Source organism: Culex pipiens, chromosome 3 (genome assembly GCF_016801865.2).
Source record: "Culex pipiens pallens isolate TS chromosome 3, TS_CPP_V2, whole genome shotgun sequence".
Lineage (NCBI taxonomy): Eukaryota > Metazoa > Arthropoda > Insecta > Diptera > Culicidae > Culex > Culex pipiens.
The window spans coordinates 54440440-54459186 of NC_068939.1; the positions used below are offsets into that span (position 1 = coordinate 54440440).

The window sequence follows — 18747 nt, forward strand, 5'->3', positions numbered from 1 at the left end:
TTTTGTGTTACGTAATAAGAGAACGCTCCCTAAGTACAATTTTCTAAGCTAAGTGATTGTGGATCTTGTAGATAGCCCATAAAATGCTGAGAAAAAGGCAAAGCATATTTGTCTCACACATAAGGCTACGAGTTAATTTTCCGAGCAAACAAGCTATTTCTTTGTTGCATATTTTTTGTTTTAGTAAAACACATGATTTAAAACAGAACTGCATGATTTACTCAAAAGTGTATTTTAAAAAAGAAAATCATGAAGTTATTTGTAAAAAAAAGTAGCTGGAAATTACAAGATAACTCTACTTAACCTCTTGAGTAAGCTTCTACATTAAAAATATAAAATTGTTTTTTCCTACCAATGCTGATTTTCAAAAGCATTGGATTAAAAAAAATCTTATCTGAACACAGAAACCATTTTTTGTAAAGTGACTTTTAAACATAATCGTAAAATGACACAAAAGGGACGAATCGAGGCAGTTTTTACTTTTTGTTTTCCCCAATTCATAGATTTTTTGTTGATTTCATTTAAAAAGTGTCCTTATTTTTTTAAGATTATTTGATGATTCCAGCAGCAACAAGGGAGTTACCAGCAATAAAACATGATTAAATTTGTAAATTTCTCTCCACGGTGTTGACCGAATTATGTGCTGTAGACACCGTCACTGAATAATACATATTTCTTGAGAACTCTCCGAGCATTAAAAATGCCATTCTAGCATCTGTTGGTCTACTAACCGGCATTCGGAATATGTACCCAATAAATAATGCAAAATTGGCCATGTTCTCGAAGCTCTGGACAGGGAATTCTCAGCGGCATTCCCTTCAACCCCTATCATCATCGACTGCCATGAAATAAGCTTGTTCTCACACAGCAATAAAGAACACCGGGAGCTTTGCACTTTGCAATGTGATACACCACCTTGACATGGTGCCCTTAAGCGGAGCTTTATTATTCATGAGGTTCGCTCTCTACGACAGGATAACAGTTCAATAAACAACAACAGCAGCAGCAACAAATGAAACAATCCTCAAATCTCCCGAGCTTCGGAGATCTTGGTTTGTAACGTATACAAATAGTCACCACTCTACTACTCGAAATAGATGGCATAAATGGTTGCAACGGCAAACAGGCTCGGCGAAGCGTCGTAAATACAGGACACGTAGCTATCCTTTTCCGGATCCCACAGGAACTGGGCTATTGATTTCATGCCCTGCATGTACCGTTCGCCCATCGTAACGGTCACCACCAGTTTGTACCTGGAACGAGCAACAAAACCAACAGGAAGATACATCAGAAAGATGTTGTGCACTAGAACATGGTAAACGTTGGCAAGCCAACATCAGAAGTGTTCTCTTCGAAACAGAGTTGTTGAGTTGAGGCTTTCATCTGACACCAGCTCCCGAAAGCGTTTTCCAATCCCGATAAAATCTCGCCCCATGCGTGCAACGACCTTTCTCCAACCCGCATCTGTACTCTCGCCGAGAACTTTTAACCCACGTCGCTAATTTACAAAAGTTGAACAAGGCGACGCTACCGCCATCGGGAAAAGTTTAAGCAAGAAAATTTCCACCTTCTTCTCCCGCATGGGTGGGGGAAAATTTCCGCACCGCACAGATCGAATCAGCAAAATGTTTGTACTAATCAGAAACAAGTAAAAATCAAGATCCGCCCTGGTGCTGGCGATGATGGTAGGAGATGACGACATCCACCAGGACGACGACGACGACATGCCAAAGAGCATACGCCACGTAGAACATGGCATTTACTGGGGTGCAAAAATTAAATGCTCGAAAAAGTATCTACAAAAATAACATAAGAAACAATGAATAAAAAATAAACTTCAGCTATAAAATTGTATACGGTTATTAAGAAGAAAAAAAACAATACAAAAAAAACTTGAAAATTAAATGGCAACTTTAAATAAAATAAGCCCCCCAGTGTAACCGTACAGCATCACCGTACAGCAATCAACACCGAGGAAAACCCCAGAAAAGCTGCAGCACAACATAAGCTTGTTTTACAACGATATATAGATTAAGCTACAAACAAGGCAAGGCATTTTCGCCGGCAAAATCGAACGAGCCGTCGTCGACAGCAGCAGCAAACAGCAAGATTATGTTTCTTTGCTCAAGAACGAACGACGAGAGCACACACACACACACAAAACATATTCTTCGTTGTACAGGGAAAGGGGGCAGAATTCCTACTCATTACGATGTTTAGGAACTACCGTGCGTCTCCATCACCACCCCCTCAGCAGCAGCAAAGCTTTCATTTATGGGTGTACTGGTAAGCGAACAAATTCTAATTAAAATTCAATTTCGTAAACGTTGTCTGCTCATTAAATTATCCAAGTTCGACAGCAGGCATGGAGCATGGATTTGTGTGTATTGGCAAATTGAGCCCCGGGGTATTTACGGGTTGTACTTATAGTTTCATGAGCAGTGGCTGGTGATGAAGTTCTGCTGAAGTTTTAAACGTTCCTTTGGTGGAAGTGCTCTCTCGTTTGGAAGCGGTGATTATGTTCAATTAAGTTTTTACGTGTACGTCACAAACGACTGGGGATGATGTGGAAAGTGTGGTTTGTGAAAACTTTTTAATAAATTGAATTCGGGCTAAAAATAGACTCAATTTATGACTAGGTATTCAGCGATTTTGGATAACTAAATTTTTGGAAAAGGTTCACGAAAAAGAGGTCGACAGAGTTTGTGAAAATAACCCAGGACTTAAACCAAAGATTGTTTTATTGAATTCTGAAAATTCAGAACCAGCACACATCGACATTCCAACTACCCGTATTGATATTTAAGGTGCCATATTCTTCAAGCAGTTTTTCCATCCTCGTCTTCATCGAGATCAAATCGCAATTTTCCGAGCTAATGCGCCTCGGTACAGAACTGAGCATCGATAAACTTCATCAATCCAATTTCGAAAGCAAGCACACCAGGAGCGGTTAATATTTTCCTCGGTAGTAAACATCTTCTTGATGGTTGCAACGTTCGTGCAACTAAATCTCACGTTTCTACAGCCGTTGTATCCACCCCGAGAGTAAGTACACACTTTGAACAGTCAGCGTGCTCAACAGCAGCCAGGATCAACCGGTATTGCATAAAATATTGCACCAACACACACACACACACGCTTACTGCTCCGGTGGTACCCTCGAGGGAAATTTCCTTATAAAGTGCAATCTACCACCCCTCGGAACGTGTGTTGCAAAGCCGCACATGTGTGTGTGTTTGTGTACAATTGCGCCCCTCTACTTCTCAGCCATTTCAGGCTCGTAAATCTCCAATCTTACCACCATTCAATTTCTCCGAAGCAATATGTATGCAACGCATCAGCTGTGTCCCAGGGTTTAAACCAGTGGTTCTTACAAACAAACAATCAATTATCTTAGTTGTTGATTATCCCGTGCAACACTACTTTGCATACAAGACGAGTTACGAACATTTAATTGTTCTAAAGATGTTATTTTAAAAAAATTAATTAGTTTCTTTATCTAAATTTATTTTTCCACATTAACTTCATATTATATCTTTTACTAATTGAATTTTAGAAATATTAAAATAAAGATTATTGAAAAATGTAATATCTTTTTCCTAAAAAAAAATACTGTTTGTCAACTTATATGTCACTTTTCAGTTTGACTTTGTCAAATCAACGGGTTACAAGCTAATAAGTGAGCAATCCTCTACTTAATCGACCGATTTTGTTAATTTTTCACTATGACCAAAGAAGCCATTTTGTGTCACTGTCTCCATGCAATTTTTGCAGCTGCCCATATACAATTGGTACATAAATACTTGTTCGAAAATCGGTATCTTTTGATGGAATTTTCTGATCGATCTGGTGTCTTTTGCTGTTAGGTCACTAATAATGATAAAAAGTAATAACAATAATGACTCATAGGGTTAGTGAATTTTCATGATTTCGTGGACAGCGTGAAATTTGTGAAATTTTAAGATTTTCGTTAAATCCAGTGGAATTTATCAATTTTCTCAAATCAATTCTTTGAAATAACAACATAATAAATATTTCATCCATAAGGGCATATTAAATAAATTTTATTAGTATTAAATAAAAAGCGTGATATGAAACATTTAAAGAGTTGTTGGCAAAACATACATTAACAAAAAATTGTTACCAAATTTACTAAAAAGTGAATGCTGCTGTTGTGTTAACAAAAATCTGTAAAAACGAATTCTCGGAATCATCAACCTATCACAAGCATGGTAAATATTAACAATTATTTATTTGATTGCAGTTATTCTTTCATCAAAAAGTACTGATTTGTACAAATTTTGGCTTTGTCAACCAAAATTTTACTGAACAAGTAAATTGTGATAATTTTTTTAAAGATTTCACAGATTTTTTTTTCAATTTAGCAATATTTCCATTCGCGATAATAATAATTAGATTTCTTTTTATAATTTAAAAGGTATAATTTTAAAAGACATTTTAAGATCCAAGCTTGGTTTTTTCAAGATTAAATTAATAGAATTATTGATTTTTAAAATCACATTTTAAGCACATAACTGTTTTTCAGAGTTCTGTTTAATTTTCACGATATTAGATTTTTTGAGTAGATATTGGAAATTAAAAAAAACACTTTTTTTGTTCTGATTTTGATTTTCAATATAGTTATTAAAATGTGAGATGAAAACCTTTAAAAATCTACTCTACTGTCGCAGAACATTCAAGTTATTTTAATCATTTTGACAGGACAAGATGTTAAATGTTGCTGTACAATGAAATTCAATTAAATGTAGAAGCAATTCAGCTATTTTTTTTAACTTTATTAGTCGAATATTTAAAAAAAATCAGTTCCATAACTGAGAATACACATGCCCTACATTTCGTTTCAAAATATATATAGATCAAATTCATAAACCACGTGGAAACTTTTTTGGAAATGAAGATATTTTTTGGCCTATTGCAATATAAAATAAAATAAAGCATAACAAGTAGTTTCTGTAATTTTAACATCAGATGTTCAAAGTTATTTTAACGTTTTTCACGTTCCGCGAAATTTCCGTGAAATTTGATGGTTTGAAATTAGGGGTCCCGTGAAATTTGCAATTTTTGAACGTGAAAAATCACTAAGCCTACTTATAACCTTTAAAATCCATCTAATTTGGTCGATCCAATTACGAGTAGGGTAGAGTAGTCATCAATGAGACACGGGGAACAATGATAAAATGGCTCGCACAAGTCGTAGTTTCAACCAATCAGGCTCATATTTGGGGGAAAGGTGTGTCTACTGGATACATGTCTGCCATAATAGTCGCTTTGGTTATGGACGCTCCCTTGAAAAGTTATTCATAAATGTTTGATTCTGGGGTGTAGAAGTAAATAATGGCCAAAAAATACTTTTTCGCTCGTAGGCTGCCATTTACACCAAAACTAATATTTCTTCAAATTTCTTTCGACGTTCCATAGGGATTGAGTTGGGCTACAATGTCCTTTCATTAGGTTTGGCCAGAATCCAGAGCAGTCTCATTGTTCCCCACTCATTTCAGCCCATGGGTAACAATGAGACACTTTGATTTTTCTTCATTAAACTTTTCAAAATCTATGGAAATCTTTCAAAACATGAATTAAAAGCGATTTTTGGCATATTTATAGAGTTTTAACTTCATTTAACAAAAAATACAAAGTTATTTGGTATAAATAGGGGAACTATACCCTTTCTAAGCCTATTTCTATTATCGGCCTATCAGCACTTTGATCATGAATTACAGCTTTCATAAAGTGTTTTTGACTGTTCCAAAGTAATAAATAGCTCAAAGAAAAGTGAGCAGTTGATACATCTGAAAATGTCGATTTAATAGCGCTTAGATTGATTAAAATGGGTATATTTCCCCTATATGGATTTTACAAAATTTAAATACTTTTTAATATAACTTTTGTTAATTAAAGTTTTATGTTGTCAAAATTGCTCTAAAATGTTCAAGGCAAGTCACCTGCAATGGAACAATACAAAAACATGATGTTTACTAGAAAAATGTTGATTTTCGTAGAGTGTCTCTTTGTTCCCCAGCTGTCTCATTGTTCCTGCCAAGTGCGTCTACAATGAGACAGTTGAATAACTCTGGCTGTAGATGTCGGATCGATCTCATATTTTGGTCAATGTTAGAACACATTAAAAGAAAGAAAATGCAACAAAAAGCTCATTAAAACATGCTGATGAAAAAATTAGGAAAATCGTAGAAAGTTGAAAACCAAAAGTGTCTCATTGATGACTACCCTACCCTAATGTAAATAAACGTAAAAAAATCTCGATTTTGCTCTGGGCGTGAAGGGGTTAATATATATCCAAAATAGCATAAGAACCACTGATCTAAGCACACTTTACGACACGGATTCCAAACTAGACGGAGCCCATCTGTTTCCGCGCTTTAGTTTCGATTTTACGACAGAAAAACAAGAAAAACACGAAAGTGGCCATAAAACTCACCGATCAAAATTCAGCTCCTTCACTTTGGCCTTGACGTCCTCGCAGATCTGCTGGCACAGGGACGGCGCAAAGTACGAGCTGTACTCCACACCCTGCAGTGCCTTGTCCAGAGCTTCCCGCAGGATCACCTCGCAGGCGGCCCGATTGAAGGGGTTCTTCGAGTCGAGCCTGTACGTCGGCTGAAACTTCAACGCTGGCGGAGTATCCGAAGCGACCATGGCACAAATGGGCGGCGGAAGTGGCACGTTGTTCAGCACTTTGAGGTTCGTGATGGCCAGGCTAACCTTGCCCAGGTTGCTGCTGTTGGCCCGGTACCGGTTGGTGATGCTGAACGCTGACCCAAAGAACCGACCAGATTTCGGACCCGACAGGGCAGAACTCACATTTGGGGCGGTTTTGCGTACCGCTAGTGCTGCCGTCGCTGTTGTCAGACCGATTGACGGAATCGTTGTGACCGCGACCGGGGCCACCGAGGCTGTTCCGGCCGTAGTAGCACCAGCAGCATTGGCGCCAGTTTGCTTTAATTATGTACCAGTCACGTGTCACGGCCCAACCGCACACCAGTCACGACGACGACGACAACCAAGAAATAAATAACAAGATGTAAGGATAAAACTTTTAATCAGTAGCAATATTTAAAAAAGAAAGCGAAAAGAACAAATTACCTCCATTATGAGGCCGGAATGTTGTTCCGAAGAAGGTCGCCGCCGATTCCGCGCAACGTCACTGATGATGCTCCACGTGGGACGAAGCAAAGCCAGCAGCACTCTAATAAATAGTCCTTTGTCATGCTCCCCGCGAGCGGCCGGGCGAGCGTTTCTTTTCTTTTCTGGAAGGAAAATGGGCGCAAAACTTTTCCAAACACACTTGATTTTCCACGCGCGCAAGCATCGCGCAGGGAGTTCTTGAGGAAGGTTAGGGGGGTTTTCGCGTTTCTGGGGGGAGGGATTCGGAATGGAACAAACAAGGGCCCAATTGGGTGCCCTTTTATTTAGGGGAAAATTGGTTTTCAGTATGTTGGCTGTTGAGAATTTTTGTATTTATTGCAGCAATTTATCTTTCATATTTTATTTTATTCAAAATATACAGTATAAAATTAAAGAAAAGTTTTCAGATTACTAACTATTACCTGTTCATCATGTAGTTTATATTTGTCAAATATTTTTCTATTTTTATGAAATGAGAAATGACGTGAATGAATTCGATGATTTCATAATTATTTTTTCTGAAGCAAACTTGGCCGAAAAATTGCCGAATTGTAATTAAATCTTTGACAGCCTTAAACGTTTGTTTTTCTTTTTTATTTGCTTCAGAATCTCAATTTCTCCTTCGTCCTAATTTTTCCCCATACAATCTGCATGGGCACCAAATCCATGTGAAGGACGAACCATTCCCAGGGGCTCAAATCACCCTCACCCTACCCCATTCCACCGAGGGCGGTAAGGGGTTAACATGCAAAAAGCGTGGCGAAGACACACCATTACGAATCAAAAAGTATACAGTCAATGTAGTGGTGCAGAGGGCAACTCTGGCTGTTGTTTTTTCGTTAATCTCAGAGTGAGTAACTGAAGCTGAATTTGGATTATTTTCATACTTTTGGATGATTTTCTGAATATTGAAAATTAGCAGTGAGCTTAGCTTATTACTTGGTTACACTTGAAAAAACATTGAAAAGCTATTGAAAAAAGAAGTCAAAATGTGTCATTTTTGGTCCAAGTACCCTATGCTTCAGGCGAGGAAGGAAGTGGGTGGTTTGAAAATACCAGGTCTAACAAAACAGCTGTCTGTATGTCTACTGCAGACATTTGAATTATGGCAATTCTGGATTCATTCGTGGGTATTCGTCCTTCAGGTTAGAAGAACGAAGCGCAACTGACAGAAAAGTATTGCAATTTGAGGGAATTTAACTAAGCTTCAATATTTAGAAGATTTTTAAATAGCTTTTCATGACAAATTCAATAAAATTTCAATTAACTCAATTTTTTTATTAAATATCAGCTCAACCCTCTAAGTTTGAATTTTTAATTAAGTTAAACTGCTCGCATGTTCTGGTGAAATCAGGGGTTTCTTAAGCAAACTTGGTAAGCCCCTGAACAATGCACCAAGACCAAACAAGCAAAACTTTACTCTCCGATAGGCCGTTTGGTCGATACTGTTTGGAAAACCGAGTGGCATTAGCCGCAAACCACAGACACACGTCAGTCACAGCCAGCCTGCCAGATCCGGAGGAACTGTACCGTAATTGGTTTTGCGTTGGATTGATCGGATGTGAATTTAGGTTTGTTTTCAGTGAAATAATGTGTACATTGGAATGCCACTACAAGAAATAAATTTGCGGCCCAAAAAAGAGGAAATGCTTCAAAATTAAACCTTTCACCCGTACTTGAACGGGCAGATCCTCTGACAAATTAAAGAACGCTTTTCAAATGGATGTTAAAAGTTCAAGGTGTCAAAGTGGATCGAAACACGCTTTAACCTTTGAAAAAATAATTGTTTGGCATGTTAAACAGCCCTCCAGAAAAAAAACTTTTAAATTTTCATGGAAATACATAAATATCCAAAACCACCATATTAAATCGGCTTTTCATGCTAACCATTTTTGGACAGCTGAGTTCAACAAATGTTTTTCAGTTAATATTATTCTAATTTTCGGAAACAAAAAGAATTAGTTTTTAGCTGTAGGAAATGCAACAAACATTCAGAAGTGATAAAAAAATCGCGATATTTTTTAAAAATAAACAAAGCAAGCTGTTAGAAACGTTTAATTCTATTGTAATTGTGAAATTGAATTTTCCATCGGAAAATAAAATAAATAACACGATTTTTAAATTTGGCTTTATACACAAAATATTGAATTGCGCTATACAACTATAAAATCAAATAATTTTCCAATTTCTAATAAATTCGGCAACACTTGTATCTTTGCTCAAAGTTGCCGTTAACTTCGCAAATTTATTCGCGATTTTTTTTTTCATTTATGTCCCTCGACTCTGACCAAAGTCAAGGGGGGGGTGGGGAGGGGCAAAAATATAAAAAAATATATTGAAATTACGAGCCATGGTTTCAACATTTTAATGAAAAAAGCGTTTTAAAATGCATTATACACCGGTCCAGTTGTTTTGCCATCATTAGTTTCCAAAATATCTAAGTATTGACGAAAATTTTATTTATTGCGAAAAAATTTTTTTTTTGCGGAGCTGTACATTGGAATTTAATAAAAAAAATTCAAAACATTTTTAAACAAGCCCAATCATTCTAAATATGATTATCAATGCAGAAAATGCATTTTAGATTTTTTCAGTTGATTAGACTTCTATTTTCATGGAAATTTTGAAGTTTTTTCGAAAAATAGTTGTTTTGCCCCCTGATTTTTCAGACCAATTTTGAAGGAGGGGGGGGGGGCGACATAAACATTGAAAAATATTTGCAACGGCCTTATTTTTTTTAATTTGGGTGCCAAATTGTCCCCTAAAGGAGTCAAAGGAGTCATTTTGCATCATTAGATTTTCCATACAAGGCTCCATACAATTGGGCAGGTCATAAATTCTGTATTTTGAGAAGGGATTTTCTCAACGTTGTAGGTAATGATTAGAACTTTTCAGACTTCAGACTTACACGGATTTTTTTTTTTTTTTTGTAACTAAAAGTTGAATTTCCAAAATGCGTTTTTATTTTCGATTTTTTTTTATATTTATATAAAAACGAAGTTGACTTTATAGCTGTCGGCCACCATTGCTAGTACCAACCACTAGTGTCTTCCTTTTTAACTATACAATGACTTCGCCGCCCTGGGCTCCTAAGTGTATGAAAATATGGCACGGAGCGACGGCGCCGAATACCCATATTTACACAAAGAATTTTAGAGCGCCCGCCGCGGGATTCGAACCGGCGACCTCTGGATTGTGAGTCAGTGAATTGTGAGTAAGGGGATGTATATATATTTTTTAAATAGTGTTTTTTTTTAAACATATTACATCTGGGTAAAAAAAAAATGATCTTTTTTTTTGATAAATTGTGCTGTTTTTATCCCCTTCCCGCCCAGAGCAAAATCGAGATTTAACTGGTTCGACCAAATTTGACAACATTTTAATGGTTATTATTTAACATTCTATATTAACTAATGCAGGTTGAAGCAGGTGAAAAAAATGAATGGTTGCAGAGAAATTTAATTTTGAATCCAAAAATTAGTGTTGCTCTGGAGTAACCATGGGCGTTAGAGGGTTAAGTTATAGCTACTTTAAGGTTTAAATTTTTGTTTTATTAGGTTTTTTTAGTCGAAAAAATAATTCTTGACAAAAGCACCTCTGATAAATAATATTTTTGAACAGCTGAGGAAAAATTCTGTAATTTTCTCCCTGGAACTTTGAAAAAAGGGCAATAAGTTTTTAAGATTCATCCTTACAAAAAAAATCGAATCGATGACAATGAATTTCGTTATGTGTAACCGTATTAGCCTGCAATTTTCAACTGACGATATCTCGTAAAGAATTAATTCGATGTTAAAATTTTAAACTTTTAAGAAATTTTCTGATCTCATCAATAGAAATAGTTCAACAAAAATTAATTTGGTTTTGAAATTATTTTTATTAAAAAAAATCGCAAAAGATTGTGTAGAAAAAATTATTTGTCGAAGTGATTAGACCTCAAGTCTCTTAGATAAAGCCACACAAAGAAGATAAATGGGATAATTAATATCGAAAAGCAAATATGTCACAAAATACACAAAGTTATTGGAAAACATTAGCAAATAAAGACTCAACTTACCATAAAATATGTGAGTATATGTTATCTTTGCAATTGATAAAATTATTTCAATGCCTTTAGTCCACCAGTCCACCTGGCATTTCCAATTTCGCAACAACCAACAAAATCATCCAAAACCCCTTGCCCGTGAGTATAAACCACAGGTGAACGGAAAAGGATAATAGAAAAAGGGTCCCTCCATTTAGCCACAGAAATTACTTTCACCCAATAACATTATTTCGCCCCCATCAGAAAGAGGCCCACTCTGCCCGAGGAAAAAAAACGAGCTTTCTTTCCCATCACCATCGGCACAAATTGCGCGCGTCATGGCGCCATTTCCGATTTTCACTTTTCCCAAACAACAACAACAACAAAAAAGCCCTCTAATATCGGTACACAAACATTGCTCCACTCTCGTCCGGAAAGTTTTTTTTTTTTTTGTTCTGTTCTGTTCACTTCCTTTCAATACAGTTTTTGTACGCCCACCCACGACGTGTCGACTTTGCCCCCTACGCGGGAGGGAAAATTATGTTTCACCCTTCTTGAAAGAGGAAAAATGTGTGAAAAAGAAGGAAGCCCACCCCTCAATAACCACCGGAACCACGGGAAATTCGCTCACGAACGGGGAGAAAAAAAAACCTGTTGAAGAGCTAGAGGAGTGTGCGCCGCGTGTGTAATTATGTGAAGTATTAAAAATTGGTCATTTAGAGGTTTCACAACCCTTGGTCCTTGGGAGTTTTTCACCCCTCTGAAAGGTGCTAGACTGATAGAGATGGTGAGAAAATGTACACTGCACGGGTGAAACTTTACTGTAATGACTCCATTCAGTGCAAAGAACGAATTTATAGTTTTATTCTAAACTTTTTTGCAGGGCTGTGGAGCCGGAGTCGAAGTCGGAGTCAAAGTCGGAGTCGGTTATTTTTTTTTGAGCTGGAGTCGGAGTTGGAGCAGGAGTTGGAGCGATGTTATCTGACATTTACACAATTTATGAACTAATTTATTATTCAGTATTTGTTATAATGCAGGTTAATTCTCAAAACCCAAAACAATGTTTTAAAAAAAATAGTATCGCGAGTAACGCGTAAATTTTTTTTTTCAATTAATTTTGTTTGGTTCAAGATATTGATCAGATGCTATTATATTTTCAAAGCAAAGCACGATAGCAAATGTCTTGGAGGTTTTAAGTAGATCATTTTATTTTTTTTTTTTCGAGGGAAAATAGTTACAAGTTACATAAACCTTACAACTTGTTTCCCTCGAAAAAAAATAATGAGAAATTTCTACAAATAATAATAAACACTGTTTTTTTTTAAATCGAAAGAATAAAGGTTCATTATCAGTACTTAACAAAAATAATGTTTTTGTTTTAAACATTTGTAAAATTGACATAAATTATCAACATTATGCTCATTTTGCATGTAAATAAAAAAAATAAAAGTGTCGTGTTGAAAACATTTGATACTGACAAAAAAGTTCAAAAATAAGTTACAACTAATTTTGAAATAATCATATAATTTATTAGATAAAACGATTACCTCAATGGTTACAATTTCTCTACAAAACTCATAAAGTGTTGATTCTTTAAAAACATCGTTAAAACAAGGCCTAGAAATATTTTGTTAAATACCAGAAGTCGAGGTGACATTGATAGAATTTTAATTCATTTTTCTAATATTATTAAATTGGTAAGAATTTTCTCATGATTTTTTTGTTTAAAGTGTGTACTGGGCTGGATCACACAATGTCCATTTACGTCTTTTCTAATTTCAATAGAGCTTTTTAAAAAATAGTTACGTTGAAAATTGTTTATTTCAAAACCAGGGTAACTTTGATAGTTACTGTGTTTCTTTAAAATTTCAGCCTAAAAGTCTGCAAATTGATTTTATATGTCAAATCGATCATGAAGGCTAGTTTTTTTTTATTGTTTCATTTGAAAGAATAAACAATTAAATATGTGTTTAGCTGGTTTATGATCTTTTGATAAAATGAATGTAAATTTAAAGTAGTTAAATAAATAGTTCCAATTTTTCAAAAAACAAAATCCAAATTTACTTATATTTTTGTGCTGAAAAAGCATTTAAATCAGAATATATTTTTGATTTTTGTTTCAATAACGCGTAAACTTATTATGGATGTTTGCTAAAGAATCCGATTATGCAGTCAATTGTTGCGGTTTAAACCCAATTGAATTGAAAACAACATGACACTAGGAGTATTTAAATAGTCCTATTTATCACTGTATTCATAATTCCAGGTATCTAATTAACTTTTGAAACATTTCAAAATGTGGGAAAACTACATCTTTAGATACTCTACCATGCTTAGTATGTTTCCATACCATTATGTTTGAATATAATTTGTACTTATCATTTTGCAAAACAAAAATTCAACCTATCAATGTCACCTCGAACATCATCATTTTTCACCAAAACAAACTTAAGAATGTGATAAAGTCAAAATCGTAAGATTGCATAAGATTTTTTTTCGAATATTTAATTGTTTAAAAAATTTAAAGTCAAAGTTACGTTCCAAATCGGAAATTAGTCAGTTATTTTCAGATATAGTTGATAAAGTTGATGCAGCGCTCATTGAGGACTTTTATAAACTTAGCTAGACAGCAACATTAATCGTAATTTTTCTGTCCCAAAATTGAATTATCTAAAGTTAAATTTTGCCGAGGACTTGAGATATTTTAGTCTGGACTGTACATGTAATGACAAACATCTTTTTAAGGGGTTACATACATGTAGAAAATCATATAATTTCATATTTTAGAAAATTTATTAAATCTACTTAAAAGATGATTTTCAATCACTCCTGAAAGTTTCATAAAGATATTTCATGATTAAACTGAGTAAAAGACGATTTACGCTCAAAATTTGGCCATGCGCAAAGCGAACTGTCAAACTTTGTGAGCGTTTTTCTCTGAACACCGAGTTGATTTACGGGTGCCACGATATCTCGAGATGGGATGGACCAAATTGGCTGAAATTTGAGGTGAAGACTTGCAAGACATATTCCGTGTGCATGACGAAGCCCGATTTTGAAAATTTTGTATTTTAAAAAAAATACAAAAATCAAATACTGGCGATTTTTTATATGGAAAACAGAAATATTTTTATCATTTTTTCAAATAGTTTTTTTGAAAATCGGGCTTCGTCATGCAAACAGGACCGGTTTAACGAGGCTTCACCAAAATTTTGAGCCGATTTGGTCAAAGCAGTGTGGAGATATCGTGGCACCCGTTTTTTGAAACTGCTAACTTAAAATAGCTATATCTCGGCAATTATACAACCAAATGTCTTCAAATTTATTTTGATAATAGTTGAAAATATATATTTTAATGCCCTGAAAACAGATTTAAAAATAGTTTAAGTGTGTGCTCAAACCAACCTCAAACATTTTTGCCGATTTACATGTATGTAACCCCTTAAAATAACGCAATCAAACACAGTAAAAAAGTTGAACGAACACGTTTTAAAAAATATTCAGAAAACTAATCTAGATTTAATTTTACACATTTGTAGATTATACCTGCTTCACTGAAATGTCAAACTTTACGTAAAAATACTTTACATCCTTGCATTCTGTTTACTTTTTTATAAACTTATAGCTTTTATGATACAGTATTTTTAACTTAAAAGTTTTCTAGTCGGCAGACGATAATCATTTCAAGCCATATTATCAAATAACAGTTTATTAGCTGACATTGATTATATACCTTCTTTTACTTGAAAGCTTTCCAGGGGTTTAAATTTGAATACTGTCCATTAATCATGATTCAAATTCATCCTGCAACTGTTAGTGTCAACATGGTGTCGATTTTGATAACTTCATTGGTGGCATTGAACGCATTGCTAGTAGCTTGCAAAGTACTATATTCCACCGAAGTAGTAACTTACGTTGAATCTCTAATCCTTCACATGGCCGAGCAAAGATCAGGTGCATTCAATTGCTGGTTTTTGAAATTTTCTTCCGATCCTACCCAGGAAACAGCTTTGGACGCGATAGCAACTTCTCAGAGCCTTGACATGGTGCCAAGAAAATTGCTCCATACTGCAGGGAATTTACATGTTGCGATTCACCCAGACCCTTCGCTGATGGTGGTGTACTGTGAGAGTTACAAGAAGTTTTACTACAATTTGCAGTATTTTCTCGCGGTCAACGAGTTTCTTGTGTCGATGAAGGTTATTGCGTTGCATGACACTTCCGTTGGTGATGAAATGATCTATTTCGTGAATGCATTTTATACGACACATTATTACAACACGGTACATATTTCAGTTAATAGGTTAAAGGTGAGCTATTTCCTTGCCTACAGGCAACAGTACAAAACGCTTCAGTCCGTAACAGTGGATGGGGTGTTTGTTGATCAAACCGCAGATCTCACAGGAATTACCTTGCGAATATCGACCCTTCACTACCCTTCGCATACAAGAGATGATCTTTTAAGAGACTCCAATACGGAGTGGGTTGTGAATACAATTAAAAGTGTTCATGGAGGGTATATTTTAGCCACGATAGACGCCAATCGATCAAGCATTACTACGCTTCAGAATACTTTGTATTATTTCACCGAAGATATCTTTTACGACTTTTGCTTAATTCGCACAGTTCCACTGGAAGGACAGGTTCGCCCGTTCTACTTGCAGTCGTCACTTCCGTACACAATGGCGGTGGCTGCTCCCAAGGGACATCGTCTCACAGCGCTGGAAATCTTCCTGCTTCCGTTTGAGCTGGAGGTTTGGTGCACTTTAATCGCACTGCTAGGAATGTGCTGTGCCGTGATGATGTTCTGTCCAATTCACTTCGAGAACGATCTGATTCTGCATCCATTGTGTGGCTTTGAGAAGAAGTGCCTCGACAAAGTCCCTCGTATGGAACAATTCGTTCTCATTTCACTGATAATGTTCTTCTTTCTACTTACCAATGCGTTCGAGGCAAAGATTATTGCGCTGATGACGAGCATCCCTTCCACGCCAGATCCGCGAACCTTGGAGGATCTCATCCGGCAGAATATTACTATACAACACGCGGCAACCACCGATAATTTCTTCTGGGAAAGCGAATCGCTTCAAGCGAAGATCTTCACATACGATCCAAACGACAGACAGTTCCAGAACCGATCGGAGATCAGGCGGAACTTTAACCGGAAACGTGGCTTCTCCGGAGTGCTGGGCGAGATCAAGTACGCCATCAACAACCCCGACGAGTACGACTTTGAGTCAGACCAGAGCAGGTTCGTCATTCTTGATCAATTTGCTCTGGGGATTCGGATTGCGTTTCACTTTTCCGGCTATCGGAACCCACTGGTTCCGAGGTTGGAACGTACTCACAGAGCGTTTTTTGAAGCTGGTTTGCTGGATTTTTGGGATCGACGCAAAATTCAGTATAGCTTCGGGGTGATGCATCTCAATCGGGTTTCTGCCAGTTTGCAACAGAAGATAGCGAACAGACGAGATCTGGGGATGCTCGAACTGGAACTGGCCTGGTACGTGCTGGCCATTGGAAGTGGTTTGGCGGGATTGGTTTTTGCTTTGGAGCACGGAATGATTTTGCTGCTAACTTTGAAGAAAACTGCACTGCATAGTAAACGGCGTGGTTAGTTAGAAGCAAAGCGGAAATAATGTTTGAATATTGCACGAAAAAGTTTGCAGTTTGCACTTAAATCCACCTTGAATGTATCTAAATCACAAAGTGAGAAAAAGTTGCACATGATTGTTTTGAAGCAATATAATAATCTATACAGATTATTGAAGGATCTTCGGATAATCAAATCAATCAAAATATGGAAAACGAAAAAAAAAATGTTTTTAGTGAGTATTGCGGAATAAAACGTAACTAGACATCGCCCTTCTTTAGTATCTTGAAAAGTTTTCAAACTTTGAAGATACTTCGAGATTTTCAAAATACAAAAATGCAGGTGATCTCCGGTAAATTGGACCATATTTTTCCTCCTTCTGACAGTCAACATATTGTTGATTATTAGACAAATCTGGATCTTTTGCAACCAGATAAATCAAATTTGGTCAATTCTACCAAAAATACTAAGATTTCAGGAAAAAATTGGTTAAAACTTTGGTTAAGTTTTAATAATTTAATGACTACCAGAGCGTTAGTTAGCTGAGAAGCTTTTTGTTGTAATATCTCCTTGCCTTTTTTTTTTTACTTACCACTTAACCCTCTACTGCCCAAATTTTTTTATTCCGAAAATTTTTTTTTTCCCGTGTTCAGGAGGTCATTTTGAGCAACTTTTGTTCTACGAAAAACTTTACTTCTCTTGTTTTATGTTTTTCTTGTTTCAATTTTAGTATTTTAATTTGCATTTATCTTGTTTAGTTTATGTTTGTTTTTGGTAGTATTTGGCCTACTCTACCACGTCCTATCATTACATTTTGCCTATCTAATTTTTTCATGTTTTTACAGTAACTTTTTCAATTTTTTGCATGTTTTTCACATTTTCTGCTATAAAATGGATTCAATCCCAGACGGACCCGGTGACATTTTTCGAGACGAGATTTGTCTGACTACGCCTTCTATCGGATGGGGAAGTAAAACGTCGGTCCATTTGCGTAAAAGAGGTTTTGGGTGACTCACCACACATAACTTTCGGACGTCTAGAAATGAGCAGAAACTTGCAACAGAGACCACAAAAGATCCGGGGGTCGTTTAAGTGGATGACTTTGCTTTTTGCTATAAAATGGAACCATTATCATTTAAATTGTAAATAAATGCGTAGAGGCATAGTCTGGGGCACTAGAAAAATTACTGCATACTTCTTTTTACTAAAAATATAGGAAATGTTAGTAAAAAACACAGCCAAAGTTGACCCCTAAAAAATTACATTTTTTAAAACATTGGCAAAGTCTCATAAAACAAGTCAAACTTCAAACCCTAAAATTTTCCAAAATTTCAAAAGTTCTTCTTTCCAATGCTTTTTGAAGATCAAAAATTGGTTGAAAAATTGATTTTTGGCGATTTTTTAAATCGAAGCCCATCTAGAGGCGGGGTTGGGTTGTAGAGGGTTAAAATTATCATGTCAATGGTCATAACGCTTGCTTCGAGCGTATTCTAAACCTTATACCTTTCCCAAAAAGTGCAGCATCAACACTTCCCGTCTTCCTTTCTAGTCCCTAGTGCGCGGTGGAGATGGGAGCAGCCGCCAATGGATGGCTATCATGGTGGTGAGAATCTGGTTCAGGTGTAGTTGGTTATATTCTCAATTATTACTTCGACGCCGTCGTGCTAACTTGTCGTACCGTCATCAGGGGTGACATTGGGTCTGGGGGGTTAGATTGGGTCATACAAATTTCAGTATTTTTGTATGACCCAATCTCACCCCTAATGACGGTACGTCGCTTTTTGACGTTCCGAGAAAAACGCGTTTCAATGTTTGACCTAGAACAAACAAAAACGAGAGCACGCAATGTAAACAATAACTAACACGTTTTGTGTGGTTTAACATTCTGTGTATTGTCCTGAAATTTGGTTGAATTTTGTTGCTGGAGTCCCGAGTTATAATAGCAAATGTTTACGGTAGTCAAGCT

The 18747-nt window shown here is 36.1% G+C and overlaps 1 protein-coding gene across 1 annotated transcript; it reads right to left on the bottom strand.

Annotated features, from left to right (window-relative positions):
• Positions 1–894: 894 nt before the first annotated feature.
• On the bottom strand, positions 895–7317 carry LOC120422301 (dynein light chain Tctex-type 5-B-like). The gene is made up of 3 exons (XM_039585692.2): positions 7123–7317; positions 6458–6975; positions 895–1253 (listed from the first exon to the last, which is right to left on the bottom strand). Exons 1-3 carry the CDS (start codon positions 7126–7128, stop codon positions 1085–1087), a joined length of 693 nt encoding a protein of 230 aa, XP_039441626.1. The 5' UTR covers positions 7129–7317; the 3' UTR covers positions 895–1084.
• Positions 7318–18747: the final 11430 nt, after the last annotated feature.

Bases quoted from the DNA above. Each gene is read 5' to 3' on its own strand.
- LOC120422301 (XM_039585692.2), bottom strand. The intron at 1,254-6,457 runs GTGAGTTTTATG...TGCTCGTTCCAG, and splicing joins AAGGAGCTGAATTTTGATCG to GTACAAACTGGTGGTGACCG.